At 44.0% G+C, this 20,252-nt stretch overlaps 1 protein-coding gene across 1 annotated transcript in view; it reads right to left on the reverse strand.

Moving 5' to 3' along the window:
• Sv2c (synaptic vesicle glycoprotein 2C) overlaps window positions 1-20,252 on the reverse strand; it is a 99,919-nt gene that overhangs the window by 13,197 nt on the left and 66,470 nt on the right. The window contains exons 4-7 of the mRNA XM_048368165.1: window positions 9,050-9,183; window positions 8,503-8,592; window positions 3,433-3,543; window positions 2,979-3,067 (exon numbers count right to left, since the gene is read on the reverse strand). Of these exons, the coding sequence (XP_048224122.1) occupies window positions 2,979-3,067; window positions 3,433-3,543; window positions 8,503-8,592; window positions 9,050-9,183 (424 nt within the window). The remainder of the gene's footprint in view (window positions 1-2,978; window positions 3,068-3,432; window positions 3,544-8,502; window positions 8,593-9,049; window positions 9,184-20,252) is intronic.

A 20,252-nucleotide genomic window follows, 5' to 3' on the forward strand; every position in this document is an offset into this window, starting at 1 on the left:
CATGACTCAAGTGGCAGAGTATGAGTTGAACAAATAAGCCAAGCAAGCACTGGTGAGGCCCTGAGTTCAAACCTAGTCACAGAGGAGCTGTCTCCTCCCCGCCCCCCCACATTCTCTTCCTATCCTGTGAGGATATAGAGCTCCCCACTGGAGGGTGTGGGAGCAAATTTCAATCTAAGAAGCAGAGCTCAAGCCCTCAGCATCACCAAACCTCCTGGTACCTGGATTTGGGGGCTCCCAGTCTCCCTCCAGAAATGTGAGTAACAAGTACCTAAAGCGGAGAACTTACCTGACTGGAGGTATTTTGTGATGCACAAATGGACTGGAAGACACATGACATCCTCATTCTTATCCCAGGCTGACTGAGAAACTTAATTTCCTGGGTTGGTGGTCCCAAGTCCTGGGACCCAGGAAGCCCGAGCGCCTTTACAGAATGACCTCTCTTACGAATGCATCGTCTTTCTGGCTCCTACACTGCTGTGGAACCGCCAGCCTGGGGTAGAGCCCCATTTTCTAAGGTGGTCCGAGGCTGTGGAAAGGAGTATTCAGGCGACTGTCTGGAATCAGGTCATTCCTGCTGGGTTATCCTAAGAGCTGGGCTGTGTAGTCCCACAACCACCGACCACATGGGCTCCGGAGAGGCAGTGAAATGGTGGCTAGTCCAAACTGAGAGGCTCTCTACACACGCAATACCGGGAGATCTCCAAGACGAATGCAGGAAAGGATGCCAAAGTCTTCGTTCAAAATTTTTAACAAGTAATCATTGTTAAAATAATACTACTTTGAGCAAAATGAGTTGCATAAAATTAATTTTATCCGTTCCTTTGTGTGTGTGTGTGTGTGTGTGTGTGTGTGTGTGTGTGTATGCGTGTGTGGGTGGGCTACTGGGACATTTAAAATGACATGTGACTCAGATGGTATTTCTACTGGACAACGATGCTTGAACGTAATAGTTCTCCAAGTAGAGCCCTTGGATCTGTGCCCCGGAACTCGGGTCTCTTCTGACTTGATGAACAGAGGCTCTGGGGGCAGGGAGAGCTTAGGGAAATGTTCAGAGGTACCTAGGGAAGCTCTGCTCCAGTTCTTACCCTCGGGGATACTTAGCTGCCCAGGGAGGAGGGTTCAAATCTTGGTCTTTCCACTCTTCACCCTGGCCGGTTAGCGAAGCTTTAGTGCACCACACCTCTTCATAATGGGATCATGGCGGAATCCAGCTCTCCCGGGTGGTTGCCAGATTACATGGGCTGTGAAGCACCCATGACACCACCGAGGGCGCTCGAGAGACAGCTCGAGTCATCGCCACCATCACGTGGGCCCTGTCACCAGCCGCCCCTGCTGTGGAAGGTGACTCAGTTACAGTGGCGGTGGTGGCGGCGTCACTCACAAATGACTCAAGGAAGCCACCACGGACGGCACGAGCGCTTAACGCTGGCACCAGCCAGGGAGGCACCGCCCTGGAGTCTCCGCCAGATGTGGAGGAGGTTTAGCCACCATGTGACTTGTGCAGCAAAGCCTCGCTGGCGGTCTCTTCAATGTCAGGCGTCACGGAGGCACCAGGGATGTAGGAATCATCACATTGCAAATCCGCTCAGCCCCCAGAACACCAGAAAATGATTACCCAGGAACTCCCCTTGGACCTATTTTGTCTTCTTTGTACTCAACTCCTTCACGACACACAGTAGGCACCTAATATAAATCAGTGTTCAGTCCTTCTTTCCTTCAAGAGTAATGAATGTTTTTAGAAGCTAGGTAAGAATTACTTGGAATATTTTCTATATTTGTGGTGCTGAGGAATCGAACCCAGGGCTTCATGTATGCGGGGCAAGCACTCTACCACTAGGCCACATTCCCAGCCCGACATACACATTCTTAAGTGAAGATTTCAATTCTGGTTGTCCTTTCTCTCCTTACCTCCTTATTCTTGCAGTACATCGAAGGTTGTCTCATTCATTTGGCAACACCTATTTATTGAGATTCTATTGTAGGTCAGGAATGTGTATCTGGCTATCTATTATCTATCTATCTTTTAAGCCTCCTGATGTCATTAATTTTCCAGAGCGGGGAGTCAGAGCTTTATTTTATTTTTGTAGGTTGTGGGGCTTGAACTCAGGGCCTGGGCTCTGTCCCTGAACCTCTTTGTGCTCAAGGCTAGCACTTAACCAATTGAACCACAGCATCACTTCCAGTTTTGGGGTGGTTAATTGAAACTAAGAGTCTCACAGGGACTTTTCTGTCCAGGCTGGCTTTGAACTGCCATCCTCAGATCTTAGCCTCCTGAGTAGCTAGGATTACAGGCATGAGCCACCAGTGCCTGGCTTCAGAGCTTTATTTCTTTTTATGCAGATCAAAGAAGACATTTGTCTACAAGAGGTACCATAGGGGATAATAAAACAGATAAGGGAACAGGAAATGAAGAGGGGCTGCAATGAGAGGAAGGAAGGAAGGAAGGGGCTGCAATGGGGAGCAAGGTAGATAAAAAGGGAGGGAGGGAGAGAGGGAGGAAGGAACTTAGGAAGGAAGGAGTTTAAGAAGCTCCTTCCTTAGGAGCTAAGGAGGTGCTTAGGAACAGAGTGGTAGGGAAGGTAACGCCTAGTAGACCCAGAAGGAGGTAGGGTAATGAGGTGGGTAGAAGTGTTCCTACAGGATGGTGGGCAAAAGCCTGAGATAAGGACTTCTGACAAGTTCAAGGAACACACATAGACTGCAGGATGGGGCTGAGCAGAGGAGGAGAGGCTGGTGGACAGCCACGGGCCTTATCAGAGTTTTCAAGTACTATTGGTTCACAGCCCAGTGTTTTGGCAAGATGAAAACAAAACAATTTATGAAAACCACAACTGTATGGATCCAAGCTGCAACAAAACCAAACATTCTTCTCTAGCAACTTAACAGCATCAGGTGGCCTAAGAAGAAAGCGTGACCAGGAGTGAATCTGTGACATTTCACACATGTTATTTGCCAAGATTTTAAATATCACTTACCCAAAGGAGAGGGTGAACCACACAATGGTTAGCTTTATCGTATTTTCCCTGACTGGATAGTTGAAACATCTCATAAAAGTCAACCAGATCTGTGGAATAGTTGAGAGTTCGTTAGGCAGTTTTAGAGACAACCCCTCTCCCCACCCCCCTCCCATCAAATGACAAAAAGCTTCGATTTTGTTGAGCTGAATTCATTTCAACTTAAGACGTAGCTGAAGGCCACAAGGAGCCACAAACACTGGAATTTTCCTTTTCAGTCTTCAAGGCAGGACTTCACTGCCCCAAGACACGTCCCCCAAATGGAGCTGATTCTAAGGGATCGGCTAGCCAAGTCCTCGTCTGGGAGTCAGGTGACCTGGGCTGAGGAGAGGGTCCCATTCACAGTCAGCCCCTCTCCTCATCATTTCCAAGTGCAGGAAGTGGACATGCGTGTTGGGGCAGAACTCAGACTTACTCCGTACAGCTCCGTGCGGATCCGAACAAAACACCTCCTGTACCACGTTCCAGTGTCACTCTCAATTTCAATCAGCTCGTCTATTTGCTTAGGGGTTTTGATTTTGTTCACCTGTAGAGAGAACGCATGCTGAGGTCTCTCCACTAAGGTTGCCCAATTTAGGCTCATAAACCGAGCAGGCAAAAACTGAGTCCAATAAAAAGGGAGGGATATTTGCAATCATTCCATCCATATATATGACATAAGCCCTCAGATGCAAACAGCACCTAAAGGAACCGAGAAAGAATGAGTGACAGCAAATAGTGAAGGAGGAAAACTTGTAGTGAAATGATATAAACCCCAAATGTTCTTCTCTGAGTCACTACTACAAAGACCCACATTCCATGAACATAGATCAGCTTCTGCGTCTAGAATTGTGTTTCTTGGATTACAGCAGCTGCAGGCAATGTATTTGTTGTGGGGTAGCATACTTATTTGATGAGTTTGGCCCTGACCATTGTTCTTATGGCTTTCCCATCTAACTTGTATGCTACAGTACCCTGTTGCCCTTCCCTCCTTCTCTCCCAGTGCTGGTGGGTAAACACCCACAGGTGCGGGGCCGCAAGGTAGGAAGTGGGTGAGCTTCCCCTGCAAGCTTCCACAGTAGCTGCTCAGTTACATCCGTGAAGGATAAAGGATGGAGGTTTGAAGTGCAGAGCACACCTCCTGCTACGCAGCCTCCTTTTCCTAAGGAAGAGAGCAAGGCTTCCAACCAAAAGAACCCTGAAAAGGGCAAAGGGAAACACTTGCTGGCTGCCTGCCATGCCAGTTAACCGTCGTTTACCTATCTTTGGCAAATCTGAGAGTCAGGGACAAGTTCAGATACACGTATTACCCCTGCCTGGGATTTGAGTCGGTTTTTCTAGAGAGCCTGCCAACTTCCCAAATGGCAATTTAATTGTGAAATACGGGTACTGAGACTGGATATTCACAGAGGTGCTCATCTTCCAAAACATACAGAATGTTCCAGGCCAGGGTTCAGTCATCAGGTCAGACTAAACTCTGTCTTTAAAATAATCATTTTATAAATAAAAATGAAATGAAATAAGATGGAGGGACCTGCTTAGTCAGGGGCCATTTCATAAGGTGGTGCATGATTTTGTTTTGCCATTTTATTTTTTGTACTAGGGTTTCAACTCAGAAATCCATAGGATATACTGCCTGAGTCAAGCCTGAAAAAAATGGACTTTTTCATCCACTTATTTTTTGAGTAGGATCTTGCTTTTTGCCCAAGCTGGCCTGGATTGCATTTCTCCAGTTTCCGTGTAGTTGGTATCACAGACACGGGCCACCGTGTTCTGCTTTTTTTCTGTTTAATTTGGGGTCTTTTTTGCCTAGGGCGACCTCAAATGGATCCTCTTGACCGCAGCCTCCTAGGTAGCTAGGATTGCAGGTTGTGGTGTTTCTTTTGTGTTTCACGACTGGCATCTGAAGTCAGGACTTCTCACATGTTAGCCAGGCACTCGGCTGCCCGAGCTACACTCCCAGTCAACATTTCCCAAGGTTTAACAACTGTAAGGGTGGTGAAGCCACTGAAAAGCTTACTTAGAGTTCTCCTCGTGCATGTACTTCCAAAGCTACTTTAGACAAAAACATTTCTAGTCTGTTGTATGACTGCGTATATCAAAAGATTTTAAATCCTTATTCCTTCCCCCCAATCCCACGTTTCCTATTTTTGTTAGGTTGATTGGCTTTTCCCATGGAGAATAAACTATGACTGGAAGATGAAAGTATGTGTCAGTGGGTCAAGCAGAGGGAACGGTAGAGGCCAGGCCCGGCCGAGAGGCAGGTCTGAGGAAGTTGAAGATGGGTATATCTGCGGAAAGGAGCCCCAGCTCATCAGGGACTGGGGTGGCCAGAATGAAGCTCTCTATCTTTATCCCGGAAGCAATGTGAAGGCAGCAGAATGGGAAATCAGCATGCACCTTCTGTCATGTCTGCCCCTCTGCATGCATGCACGGTAACAGAGATACATTTTGAAATTAAGCCTTTGATTCTTTTGTACCTCATATTCATAGTAAACCCTATCGAGTCAAAGTCATGCATTTGGCTTTCCTTTCTCTGGTTTACCACATGGCTGCCTTCCCTTACCAAATTCAGATTAAATATTGACTTAATTAATGGCCACATAGAAAATATTCATCTTTCCAGAAAAGTGTTATTGAAGAGAAAATTGCTTATACTGTTCAGTATATATTTATGCTGTTCATCATACTTATCCCTTACAAGGTCAATGAATAAACATTTCACACATTAGAATTAAAATCTATGTTCCTGAAAATTAGATGCTCTAGCATTTACTTTATATCAAAATCACTGTAATCCACTAAATTTGCCTTTTTCCTTGGCTGTCAGGAAATCTTTGAACCTCAAGTTTGTTTTCCCACTTGTTGATTAAGAAAACTTTCAGTAAGTAGTTGTATGATTTGACTAAGTATCGTGTGTGTGTGTGTGTGTGTGTGTGTGTGTGTGTGTGTGCGCACTGGTCCTGGGGCTTGAACTTGGGGCCCGGGTGCTGTCTCAGATTTGTTCAAGGCTAGCACTCTACGAGCTCCACTTCCAGTTTTTGTTGTTTGTTTGCTAACTGGAGCTAGGAGTCTCATGGACTTCCCTGCCCAGGCTGGCTTTAAACTGTGATCTTAGTATCTCAAGCTGGAAGTGTGCTGTGTCTCCAAGTGTGCTGTGGTAGAGTGCTAACGGTGAGTGAAAAAAGCTCAGGAACAGTGCCCAGGCCATGAGTTCAAGCTCCACCACTGATGGAAAAAAATCTCAACCTCCTGAGTAGCTAGGATTATAGGCATGAGCCATCAAAGGCTAGCTTACTTAGTGCTGTAACCTTGTTAGGGCCAGAGAATTAGGATGGATAATTCCCGACATCTTAGAGAATTAGGGGGCTGCCATGAATGTGTGCCTTTGAAAGGGTGGATAGTCACTTCAACAGGGGCCTGGAGGCCCAGATTATCAATAATGAGGGTAAATTCTTACTGTATCTTATATAAGATACATATTGCTGATATTGGCTTTTGACCCAGTCAGACCATTTTTTGTCTTTGTTAAAATGCTATTTTTACTGGTTTAATAAATGAATGCACCTACTCTTATTCTAAGATTTCTAATCTTTTAAAAATTATTTTATTTCCTGTCTCCTTATAAATAAACCACATTCTTTTTTTCTTTTTCTGTTCTATGTTTTTGAAAGTTATAGATCCAATCTCTAATTTCCTTCTGAATTTGGTTGCTCTTAAATTATTCAAAAGTACTTTCTAGTCTGTACTTTCATAAGAATATTCTTGAAGAGATAGGTAGAGCAAATTGGCATGGAATCTTCAAAATGATAATTCCATACTTTTTTCAAAAAGATTTTGACATTTGCGTTGGATCCATTATCACACTGGAAGTAGTTAGAACCGCATAGTTAAACTTGAGTTCTCAATTTTATATCACCCTGGTTTAAATATGTCAGGTTATCTTTTCCCAAAAAGTGTATGGACGTTTTGTTTTGGACTTTTCTATGCATGAGAAAAATCTTTCTATCTCCTTTGTATATGAATAAACTTGTCTTTTTTTTTTTTTTTTTTTCAAATTTAAGGAGAACTCTCTTTTGCAGTGCTGAATATGGAACCCAGGACCTGTGTGTGCTAGATATGTTTCAGTAACTGAGCTATATTCTCAGCCCAGGGAATTAAAAAAAAATTAAAAATTCAAAAAGCGTGTATACTTTTACGATGTTGTTTTTGCAAGGGTTAGTTTGGCATGTGTAGGGGTGTTTTGTTGTTAGTTTTAGTTTTGTAGCAGTAGGGGGTCTTGAACTAATAAGGGCCTAGGTCTCTTGCTTGGCGTTTTTTGCTCAAGGCTTCTACTCTACCACTTGAGACACACTTCCACTTCCAGCTTTTGCTGGTTAACTAGAACTTTCTAATCCCCAGCATTTGCCTGCTTGGGATTTGAACCTCAAACTTCAGATCTCAGCCTCCTGAGTAGCTAGGAATCTAGGCCTGAGCCACTGGCTCCGGGAATGTGTTTTGTCTTCCACATGACATAAAGCAGGGCTGGCATTTCTCGGTGAAATCTTGATCAAGAGCTACTATGACATCCTCCAGTAAACAAAGCCTCTCACGCCAGGATTTCTCACGGGATAAGAACCCTTGTCCCATAAGAAAGGTCTGAGACAAGGGCCAGGCAACTGGTAAGACGTGGGCTTCTAGGAGGATCCATCGAGAACAACTTTGCAATGTTATCTTGGTATTCTTACTGCTCCACCCACATGTACATACAAATATGTTTGTGAATATATTTTAATATGTGCTGTTTATGTGCCAGATAGAATGCTAAATGCTTTTACATATAATATCTCATGTGACTCTTCCAACAAATCTGTCAATTAGGCATTAGTATCATTACTTTGGAAACAGGACACTGAAGCTCAGGACTAGATGCTACTTGCTTAAGTCACAGAGCAAGCAAGTAACTGAGGCAGGTTTCACCCCAGATACATGTGCTTTACCTCAGAGGCCTTGGGGGCACTCTGAACTTGGATGAGAAGCATGTGGAAACAGGTTCAGCCTGTAGCAGGGTAGCAGTGATCTGGAAGAGTGGAGGAGAGGGCCCAGCCGTGGTTCGGATCTCCTCTAATAGCAAGTAAGGAAAATCTCATGGTGGTCCTTAAAACCAAAGCTCCCTGTCGGCTGGGTCTGGAGTCAAAATAGGTCTGAGATGAGGTTTTCTACCCTAATCCAATCTTTCATGTTGGTGTCATCATTTAATCACCAACAGAGTTCTGAAGTCAGGCACAGGCAGGGGGTAGCAACCAATGGGCCCAAAGCAGCCCTTTGCTTGCCCATGGAAATAAAGTTTTATTGGTACACAGCAACATCTATTTGCTTACAGAATGTCTGTGGTCAGTTCTGCACTGAAATGGCAGAGCCGAGTGATTGTGACAGAGACTGTAGGACTTGCACAAGGGAGAAGATGTGCAGTCTGGTCATGGACAGAAAACACGTTTGGGGGGAGCGGGGGGCCGGGCAGACTCACCGTGAAGACTTTCTCAGGCTGCCCGCGGGCTCTCATGTTGGTGTCATGAATCAGCTTCAGGATCATCCAGGCTTCATCGTGTTTTCCAACCTAAGAAATGTACACACAGTGATGGGCTAGGAGTCAGACATCATTTCCCGGCAAGCATCCTGGTGTGTCAGATCAGACAGAGTGCGATTGCACCACTAGATTTAAATATGTCCCCCCCCAGAAACATACCGACTACTTAGATATCACTGAATGTATTAGCAGTTCAAAGGACGTGCCTATAACCACCTAGAAGCAGATGGGGAACTCTCCTTTATAAGTCCATGGTCTTCATTGAGCAGGTGATTTGTTTTTAAGAGGAACATGATGATAATCTGGCCACAAGGCAGCTTTGTCACATGTAGGTTGTTTAAAGCATGTCTTTATAAAGCCAAGCCCTGTATAGTTCCCATAACAGGAAGGAATACCCACCTCCCAAAGAGGCAAACTGCAATTAGCAAGGACTCTTTCCACTGCAATCTAAGAGTGCTACTTGAGTATTTGTAATCGCCAGCATTACCTCCAGCAAGAACCGAGGGCTCTCCGGCATGAACGTGAGGGCCACCACGGAGCAGACGCTGGGGAGTGCGCACACGATGACGAAGACACGCCAGCTGTGGAACTGGTACGCTGAGCCCATGCTGAAGCTCCACCCTGGAGAAGGAGGACAGGGAGGGCGAGGGAGAGCCCCTGTCAGAGAGCAGCTGGCAAAGCCACGCGAAGGGCCTCACCACAGAGCGACAAGACAACTCTTTCCACAGCCACGCCAATCATTCATGGCCCCTGTCACAGAGCTGGGGAGAGGGGCTCTTGTTAGGAAGGGGTCAGGGTCTACGGACAGAGTGCATGTGGGCTTACCTACAGCCACATCCCAAAGGCCAGTATTGTATTTTGGAGAACATATTTTCCCATAGGTCACCATGCTAGGCCTCTTCCGTTGGCTCTCACAGATCACTTTCTACCATCTTTCACCTAGCTGTGTGCCAGGAAATGGCCCCCTGAGGACTGTTCTACCCACAAGCTCCTTGTTGGATTCAATAGAGGAAGGCCAACAAGCATAGGATGGGGAAAATGTTGGTTGTGACTTTCTTGGCTTCCTTTCCCTTTCCCTTGGCTGGGTTTGGCAGCACCTGGACGGGTTTTGACCCTGGCTCCCGGAGAGTTTTAGCCACTCTTTCCTCCATGGCCCATTGTTGATGTCTCTCAACAGTTCCTTCATCTCTGTGAACAGTCTCTTATTAAACGCTTTTCTTTTGGTAGTACTGGGATTTGAACCCAGGACCTAGTGTTTGCTAGGCAGACAGACACTCTACCACTAGGCCACACTTCCAGACATTACACTCTCCTCAATGGTGTCCCTGATTTCTTGCCTAGCACCTGACCAGTACAGTTATCAGGAATTGACAGTTTTACCTCTGTTTCTACACATCATCCAGCAAGTAAACTGAAGGAATTTTAAGTTTTATAACAGAAAATTTAAGCTCTTACATAGTATAGAAGCAAAAATTCTGTTAGAACATAAATAAGAAAAAACACAAAGGGCTACAAACAGAAATCTCTTCAACAACAACAACAACAAAAACTAGCCAGTGTTTTGAATGAATATTAAATAGTTGAGAGCAAAATTCCAACATGGTTTGTAAAGGAGAGACAGTACCAAATCTAAGTGAAAACAAAATGAAGATTGATAATGACACAGATGAATTAGAGAAGGAGGAAATTTCATTGGCAGCAAAGCCTGGCATTTACAAAGCTTCCTGTGAGCAAAAGTCAGGTGGTGTGGAGCCCAAGTCAGGGCGCGTATACCCCACCCCCAGGCGATTAGTCACTGTTCATTCAGGAGCCACATGAGATTCGGGGGTGACGTCATCTTCCCCAAGGCCACACCACTGGAGTCACATGCCAGAATCAAGACAGAACCATGCTGCACAGAACTATGGCTGCGTGTGTGTGTGTGTCTGCTCTCTCATGGAGTCGTTGGCCAGCTGTTCATACCAACGACATACTAGATTAATCTTCCATTCATATTTGTAGGAGAGCTTAATATATGGAGACTATGAGGAGTGCTAAATTAATTATTCCTACAGCAGCCTTCAAAAATGTTAAGGAGGGGCCGGCGCTTGTGGCCCATGCCCGTAATCCCAGCGACTCAGGAGGCTGAGATCTGAGGAACGATAGTCTGTGGGATTCTTATCTCCAAAGAACCACCACAAAGCTGCAAACAGAGCGTTGCTCAAGTGGTAGATCGCTTACCTTGAGCAAAATAGCCCGGGGACAGTGCCCAGGCCCTGTGCTCAAGCCCCACACCAACACACACACACACACACACACACACAGCAAATCCATGAGGGAAAGCCTCCCACTACGTGTGGAATGTGGTCAAAATGTCTTGTCCTGGAGCCAAGAGACTATACGAGCTGATCCCTGTTCGCCTACCAGAGCTCCTCGTCACCAGCTGGTCCTCCAGTTTCTATGGTCCTGTCCTCGACCTCGTCTGGTTTTGCTGAATGCAGGACACAATCCCATTACTGGGCCATGCTTTTCCAAAAACCCACTAGAAACACAGTCATGCACTTGCCAGGCTGCTTGCATTTCAGACAGCCTTTCTAAGTTCTGAAGTGAGGGGTTTTGTGTTTGGCACAGCTCATCCTCAGTGTGGTCCCCCACGAGTCTTCTCCGTTTGCCATTTCCCTGTCTGGACTGCTCTGCCTGACTATTTGCATGGCAGCTGTTTCCTTAACACCTCTCCGGCTTAGTTGAAATTTATCTCTGCAGAGAGGCCTCACACTGAATTCCACCCTATTACTTAGGCCTGTGTTATTGCCTAGACAGTACTTACCATTATTTAACTAACATTCATTTATTTGTTTACATGTTTATTATCTGTCTCTCTCTACCAAGAAAGTGGGAGCGCTGCATTCTTCCTCACTAGTATCTCTGACCTCAGAAAGCTCTGGCCCAGAGGAGCAGCTCTCTAAATGTTTATTTAATGAACACACACTCTGTGTGTGTATACGCACATGTCTGCACATGTGCACACACTGCAGGCAGCCAGGACTATTGAGGCTCAGGTTTTCTTTGCTTTTTTTTTTTCTTTTTCCTTCCCTTTCTTTTGTTTCCGAGTCCATGCAACAGAAAAACAACCTTGATTTACTTTTTCAGATTGAAAATTTTAATTTAGATACAGAGAATGTATTTCTCTTTCGTAATATGGTTCTATGGGTTCAGTAATATGGTTCTATGTCACCACTATCATAATCAGGACACAGGACAGTTCTATCAGCTCACAACATTCCCCCCTGCTCTCTTTGTGGAGTGAATTCCTCCTCTCTCCAGGACCGTTGGCAACTACCAATCTCTTCTCGGACTGTAGATTTTTTTTTTTTAATATAAAGGTGATGAACAGAGGGGTTAGAGTTACATATGCAAAGTAATGAGTACATTTCTTGCCAAACATTGTTACCCCCTCCCTCATTTTCTCCCACTTCCCCTTCTCCTGTCTCCCCCGCCACCCCAAGTTGTAAAGTTCATTTCCAACATAGTGTCTTGTGAGTATCACTGTTGCATTACTTTACCCTTTGTCCTTTGTCTCACCATTTTAGTTTCGTCTTTTATACAATGCCATATTAGTGGGACTGTGTAGCTTCTTGAATCAGGTTCTTATCCTTAGCAAAATACATTTATGATTACATTACCGATACACACGAAGGATGCATTTATCAGTGATTTGTTCATTTTTGTAGCTGTGTACTATCCCATGGTATAGAATATCAAAGTTCATATATCGCCCACCACATGGACCATTGGAATGTTTCCAGTTTAGGGTGAGTACAAATAGGGCTGCTATAAACATTTCATACAGGTTGATATGCTCGGTGTAAACATTTTGAAGTAGGTTAGGTAGGTCATATTTGGCTTTTATAAGCAACTGCCAAAACTGGAAGAGGGGCTCAAGTGGAGAGTGTCAGCCATGAGCAATAAAGCTGAGTGGGAAATCCAGACGCAGGGGTCAAGTTCCAGTATTAGACAGACAGACCCAACCAACCAACTGCCAAACTGTCTCCCCTAGTGTCTGTACCATCCTGCTTTCCTGTCAGTAGTATATGTGAGTTTAGCTGCTGTATTTTCTTCCTACCAGTTTTTGCCAGTGTAAAAAAACAAAAGCCCTTTTAGTAGATGTCTAGAGGGAGCTCATCATGATTTTAATTTGCATTTCCCCAAGGCCTAAGGATATCTTCATTTACCTTTTGCCCATTCTTTTGTACTTTTACTGAGTGCCTTTATGCACCAGTTATAATGTGTCAGATTGATTCCCCCTTCCCTAGACAAGGTGAAAGCCCAGAAGAAAGGCAGATTTGTTAACAGACAGGACAAATCTCACAAACCCTGCTAGAGGAGGTTAGGAAGAAAGCCCAGAGAACAGATGGGGTGGAGCTATCTGTTCATCCCAAGAAATCTTCCCTCAAGATTTCTAGCCAGTAATGCTTTCCTCTAAGTTTGGTCTTTCAACAAAGAAAACAAGTTCCAAATTTCTAATGTCCGAGTCAGACAGAGCTTAAACCAATGCTTATGAAGTAGAGGATCGCTGGGTGCTGGTAGCTCAAGCCCATAATCCTAGCTACTCAGAAGGCTGAGACCCGAGGATCATGGCTCAAAGCCAGCCAGGACAGGAATATCCATGTAGCTCTTATCTCCAATTGACTACAAGGGAAAAAAAGCTGGCAGTAGAACTATGGTTCAAGTGGTAGAGCACTACCTCTGAACAAAAAAGCCTAGGGGCAGTGCCTGAGTTCATGCCCCAGGAAAAGGAAAATAAAAAGTAGAAGCTAGGAGCCAGTAAGGCTAATGGCCATTTTCTATTGTATCACAAGCAGCTGGCATGGAGAAAGGAAGGAGAGGGGGGTATGGAAGGGTATCCATGCTTCTTCGCTCAGGATGGGAGCTGTCTTTCCCCTGGAGCCTGAATGGAACGGAGACAAGATAAGGGTCTTAAGAAATGCCCTGCAGACACTTTGCAGAGCCAAAATACCACTCTCTGAATTGCGAACGGTAAAAGCGTGAAGCAAAATGCTGATCGTCATCACTACTCAGTCAGGAGCCATCAGGAGCCCTCCTGAGCTCCACCTGAAGATGGCTTCAACCCCCAGGGAACAGCTGCACAAAGTGCACCACAGAAAAACCCAAAAGTGGAGTGAAGAACAGGAAGGTGAAATCGAGGGAGCCCTAGTCGGTGGTTGATTTCAATATTTGGGTCCTCAGGCAAATGGGTCGTTTTCAATGAACCCTTGTGGTTGGCACTGGGCCTTCTTTGTCTTAAAAATGGGATTCCCACAACGTTGATGGTTCTCATTGTCCTTTGGACTTTGCTCAAATATTCATTAAACTGTCATGCTATGGGATTTATCTACAGATAATGTAAATTCCATGCAAGGAAGGACTCAATTAGTGTATTACAGAAAGATGTTCCGGCCCAGCTCTAATCAGTGTGGCACTAATAAGAGTGTGATGTGTCTTGCATAATAATCAAGGTCATTTGCCAGCCTCCAACTGATGTGCTTGGCAGAAGCCAGCTGCCTCCCCAGTTGCCTGGCTGTATTTTGAGAGTGCCAAGGCAAACGTAGGTAATATACAAGCCCTATTTTTCTCTGAGCTCTGTCCCGAAAGCTCTCCCGTGGAGGCAGGTCTACATGGCTTGTCATTTATATGATAGCAACAGAATGATGTTTGGCAAGAAGGCGGATTTTTAAGGTAAGAGACGCAGATCCAATTTTCTAAAAGAAACCTGTACCTATTTTCCAGGAGATCAATGCTTAATAGCTAAGGAGTAAATCACTTATATGGTTTTGTCTGTGGTCTTTTTTCATGAGGCACAAGGCCAACTAATATTCTCTTTAAAGGTGGCTTGAGCCAAGCACTAGTGGCTCATGACTGTAAACCTAGCTACTCAGGAGGCCCTTATAGTTATAAAGATTTTGACTCCAAGTTAGCCCAAGCAGGAAAGTCCATGAGAGTCTTATCTCCCAATAACCACTAAAAAGCTGGAAATGTGGCTCAAGTGATAGAGCACTAGCTTTAAGCAAAAACGCTCAGGGTCAGACCCTGAGTTCAAGCCCCATAACCAGCACCAAAAAAGAAGAAAAGAAGTGTCTTGAATTCTATTTCCTTTCATGAGAAAAATTTAAGAAGGGACCAATGATCTGATAAATTTAAGATTTTACTGCTATAGAAAAAAAAATCCACTTGTATCCTAAAAACATCACTGGCTTTAAATGTCAGTACTGTAGAAGAAGCATGAAGCGTTAGTCCTTGGCTAGCCACTCGGACTGTCAGCATCCGGGATCGCCGTCGGTTTAAGGTTCTTCCAGATGCAGCTGGACAGTTACCATAGGTAATACCAGCAACGGTTTTCCCATTCCCTTCTCAATTTGTCAACATAAGCAAGTAAATGAACATGGGGGGGGGGGGTGAAAAAGGAGATAAACCTTGGTATAGACCTTCGTGAACATCATAAAACGATTGGAAAAGAATGACTCACGTAGTTCTGATTTAACATGGGAAATGTCCCATTTCCAGACACAGTGGGAAAGAAAACCCTCATCCCCAAACAGTATGAATAATAGTGAGTTCATTTTTTATATGCACACAAAACGTAACATTTGATTTATAAACAAGTGGGAAGGATACGTGCCAGAAGGTCTGAAATGGTTACTCGGTATTGGGCAGGGACTTCTTCTAGACATTACTGTCTAGTACTTTTTACTCAAAAAAGGGGAAACAATTCAGAATTTACAACCTTTAATTTTTTTTTCTTGTGCAGGTCTTGGGGCTTGAATTTAGAGCCTGAGCTTTTTTGCTTAAGCCAACTCTCTATCACTTGAGCCACAGCTTCAGTTTTTGGTGATTAATTGGAGATCAGAGTACCACAGACTTTCCTGCTCTGGCTGGCTTTGGATCCTTGGAGCCCAGCCTCCCGAGGAGCCAGGCTGACAGGCGTGAACCACTAGTGTTCAGCTGGCCTTTGATGTCTTTCACAGACTCGGGCACTGATGGAAAGCTAAAATCATAATGTGCCATTATTCAATATTTGCATGTGTTTGAAACTTAACTAATGATACTGTGTTCTGATTGTGACAAATTTGAAAGCTCTGTGCATTCATGGGCACCATCGAGAAAGCTCCAGAGATGGCCCTGATCGTCTTGGATGGGAGAGAACAGTGCCCAACGACCTTTACTGTTGAGCTAGAATCCCTGCCGTTTTCTGATCTTCGATTCCTGGGGCAGAGGCCCATTACTCTTTAGGCTGCAATCGTGGGAGCAACTGTCATCAACAGTGATGCTCAAAGCAATCACAACCAGAACACAAGGCAGGCATCTGCTAGCAGCGCAGAGAAGGGAGAACAATTTGTACATCCCAGGCAGACAGTCCACAGGTTAAATTCCAACCAACTCCTAGTCATCTGAATCTAAGAGCAGGTTTAGGCAACAAGCTAGCCTTCTTTCTGTTAGCTTGTTTGCTTTGCCTTTCTTTTCCTCTCCTTTCCTCTCCTCTCCTCTCCTCTCCTTCCTTCTTTCCTATGCAAATACTCTACTCTTGCCCCTAGATTCCGTTTCAGAGCTCTGGTCATTGCTTGAATGGGCAGCCAGCAGCAGAAGGACATCACATTATGTTTGTACTTTGTGACCTTGTCCTGTTGCGTTCACCATGCTTTGGAGGGAGCAGATATCTTAGTGACTTTTGAAGCTCACAGATTCATTGGCTTATTTCTCAGGGCTATTTATTCTACAATATTTTCTATGAGTGTTTGAAATAAAGCACCCAGAACAAGTGGTGTGGCATTTCCACAAGGAGTTCTTGGTGCTCGTGGGTCTGCCTGTTCAGGAGTGTTGCCTTCCGAATTCCATGGAGAGAAACAAGTGCAAGTGTTTGAAAGAACCAGAATAAGATGTGTATTTTAATATTTCAGGCAAAGATTCTTTAGAATTTTCTTTTATAACTGACAATGATTTATTATTATTATAAAGGTTAATCAAAACTTTACCAAATAATTACAGTATAAATTAATGTGAATTTATACTATAAAACCAATAGGATGGTCAAATTTTGACCATCTCCTACTGAAGCTCATATCATAAATGCGGATAATGTCAGTTCAGTAATGCACATAGCATATGACCACATTTATTGTATAGTCTCATGCTAACTTTCCTCTTCTATTATACTCACATAAATATTTTCCTTAAGTGAAACATATACATTTATGGTCATATGTAAACAGAGATTTATATTTCTATATAAATGCTTATATAAACCAATAAATAATAGCAAATCACTTATGTTCATTTTGTGACCTGGTACAATCTCAAGAGACTGAAAAGCAAATCAACATAAATATCGAAAATCCTTACATTAGGTAGAATGCAAGAATGATTGATTCTACAGCTCATTAACAGAGCTCAGGTTCTCTCTGATTCTAAGATCTTTGCCCAGATAAAGGAGCCTTTAAGAAAGTCTCTCATGTATAGATATATGGCAAGAAATGGAGTATTTTCAAAACAGAACAAAACAGTTTACAAACTGCAGTTAGTTCTGACCTGAGTGTTCAAACGCTGGTAGAAGACTTTCATCAAAATGATAGTGCTTATTCCAGATGTAAACAATGCAGTCATTCTCCTCAAAGTAGTGATCTATCCTTAAAAAAAACACCCACAAACAACTCCATCATACCCATTCCCTTCTAGTTCAAGTTTTTTTTCTGCTTTTTGCACATGGCTTCCACATGCATGTGATTAATCAACAAGAGCTCGTTCTCTGCTCATTCCCAGGTTTTGTGATACAGTACAAAAATTCTAGTGGATAGAAGAGATGGCATTGGTTAAAAAGCACTGTGCATATACATTGGCATGTTGACTTGAAGCGCTTTTGTTCAACTGTTTAGTTCTAGTGGAATCCATTCTTGGGTGAAAGATTTTCCTCCCTGGGAAAGGAGAGGGATAAATAGGCGACTCTCTTGCTGAGTGACAGTGATTCACACCCACTAACTCAGGAGACTTGATGTCTAAGGTTCAAAGCCAACTCAAGCAGACACAGCTGTGAGATTCTTATTTCCAGGAAACCTGCAAAAAGCCAGAGCTGGAGGTGTGGCTGACCTTGTAGAGCACCAACTTTGTGCTGAAAAAGCCAAGTGAGAGCACAAGGTCCTGAGTTCAACTCCGGCACCACATGAAACATACACGCAAAAACAAAAGAATACACAGTTCTCTAACATAGCCATATGGGAGAGTACTGAGTTTGTCTAGTACATTCAAAAGTGATCTTTTGGAAAAAAATATTCTCTTTCCTCATTTTCAAACATAATGGGGTGTTTTTTTCTTAAAGGTTTGTTTTCTAATATAATTTATTGTGATGAGAGTACATGCTTGGCAGTTTTTAATTCTTTTTGAGATCTTTGTAGAGTGCTTTGTAGCTTAGCATATGGCTTGTGTTCATAACTGCTTTACAAGTGATCAGAATCAACATCCATTCAGTGGTTATTGGGTATAGAGAATATCTCACGTGTGGCTAGTAGGTCAAGTTTGTTGGGTTCACTGCTCCAATTAGCTCTATCTTTGTTTATGTCTTCTATTTGTTGGGTTGAATTGTTATCAGTTGTCTCCTAGGGGAAGTTTGGTTCCAATACCAGGATTTACCAAATTACTGGAAATGAAACACAGACCAGTTATAAAACTAAGACATATCGACATTCCTTTGCCACTTGCTCTCCAGGCCCTTCGGCTGGCAGAGCTCCTTAGCATGAGAGGGACACGTGAGTCCCGGGACCCATGGGAGGAAGAGGAAGCAACCGAGAAAACTGTCCTTCCTGGGATTGCTACTGGGGGACATCAAAGGAGACCGTTAAAGTCTGAAAGCTGGGAACCTGGGAGAGAGCCACAACACACTTCCGGTGTGCCCATCTGCACCCCGGCATAAGTGTAGACCTCAGCTAGGCATAGCCCTGGATTTTCTGTAGTCACTGCCATTTGTGATAACCTTGTTTCAGAAACATTCTGCTATAAACTTGCAGCTCTTTAGAGGTTGGAGGTGATCGACAAGGACACACAAATCAAACCATGAAGGCCCCTGGCAGTCTGCGTGGGGGGACATAGGGAGCCTCTGTTTCCCCCTTTCTTCTTCCTCATCTGAACTCTGACCAGGCTTCCCAAGTTTTAACTTACCGCCATCAGGTAGGAAAGGGGACTTCCTCTACAGCAATGGCTGCGTTTTCTATTGGACCCACCTAACACTTCCCCAAACACAAATTAGACTTCCTTTTGGAAAAATAAGCACTCAAGAATTAACTAGCCATTGTTTAATTCTAAGAGGCACTTCTTACATCACATATTTAAAGCCTTCTTCTTCATTCAGATTGTCTAAGGGGAAACCTTAGTAGTCTCAATCAATGAGATGGTTGGCAGAGACAGAGTCACTTAGGCTCATGGCCGATTTATGACGCTGCAGCAGACATTCAAGGGCTCTTTCTCCTCCTTCCCCAGTCCCTTCGCCTTTGCTTCAACATGTCAGGCATCGACCCACAGTTAAATTTCACCTCCGCTCTCTGGAAAGTCTGACTACTTGCGCCATTAATCTTGGCTCTCAAATAAGTTCCTGGCTGCTACCGACTGTGGATGTGATTGGTCTGGGTACGTCCTGGGGAATGGCTTTTTAGGGCTATGGCGCCAGAAAAATCAAACCCAGAGTGACTCAGTCTGGTTCTAATGCGGCCGTTTTTCATTCAACGTCAGCTTCACTAGCTACTGCTTATGAGAAATGATCTAATGACTCTGGGGACCCACAGTGACAAACCACCGGATGGCAGGCCAGGCTGAGGCTCTTTCAGGGGCAGCTGTCCAGCCAGCTTTACCCTGATTGCTAGTTCCCACACTAGCAGCTTCCCATGTGGGGTCCCTTTCTCCCCCCCCACCCCAAATTATCTGCTGTTTATCAGAATTTCAAATTTACCTAAGCACCCTGTTTTTATATTTGCTAAGTCTGATGCATATAGAACTCAGCAGACCCCTGACAATGTCTGCAGACAGCTTTGATGGTCATGACCTTGAGGAAGAAGAGTTACTATAGGTTTAGTAGTAATTCTTAATAATGTAGTAACTCATAATGGTGTCTGTAGGTAATAACTCATACTACATAAGTACATAAAACATATATAGTAACTCATGATAATGGGTAGAAACCACAAATGTTGTGCGCAGGAAAACTGGCCCATGTTCAAATCAGAATTATCCAGCCCAAATGTCAGTAGTGTCTAGATTAAGACTCTTTGCTGTGAAATGGTTATTGTGGCTATCCATTTTACAAGTGGTGCTTCTACTCTCGGTTCTCAAAGCCTTGCAGAAGCTTCAAACAGAAGGGCAGAAGTAGACTTTCAGGAAAAAAAATACATTTCATACCTGTGAAACGGTATTAGTTTGGTTGGTAGTTTTGCTCTTGTTATAAGTTTTCTTGATAATGCTTTCTTTTTCCCCTTTTTTTTTCTCTCTCTCTCCTTCCTTCCTCCCTTCCCTTCATCTCTTCCTCCTTTCTTCTTCCTTCCTCCTCCCTTTCTTCCCTCCCTCTTTGCTTCCATCTTCCTGTCCCTCCCTTTCTTTTTCCTTCTTTGCCTTTTTTGCTGTAAAATTAGTCAACAGGGGGTGTCGCTTTTCTCTTATTTTTCACTGCACCTTGGAGAACA

This window comes from Perognathus longimembris, chromosome 19, assembly GCF_023159225.1.
Source record: "Perognathus longimembris pacificus isolate PPM17 chromosome 19, ASM2315922v1, whole genome shotgun sequence".
Lineage (NCBI taxonomy): Eukaryota > Metazoa > Chordata > Mammalia > Rodentia > Heteromyidae > Perognathus > Perognathus longimembris.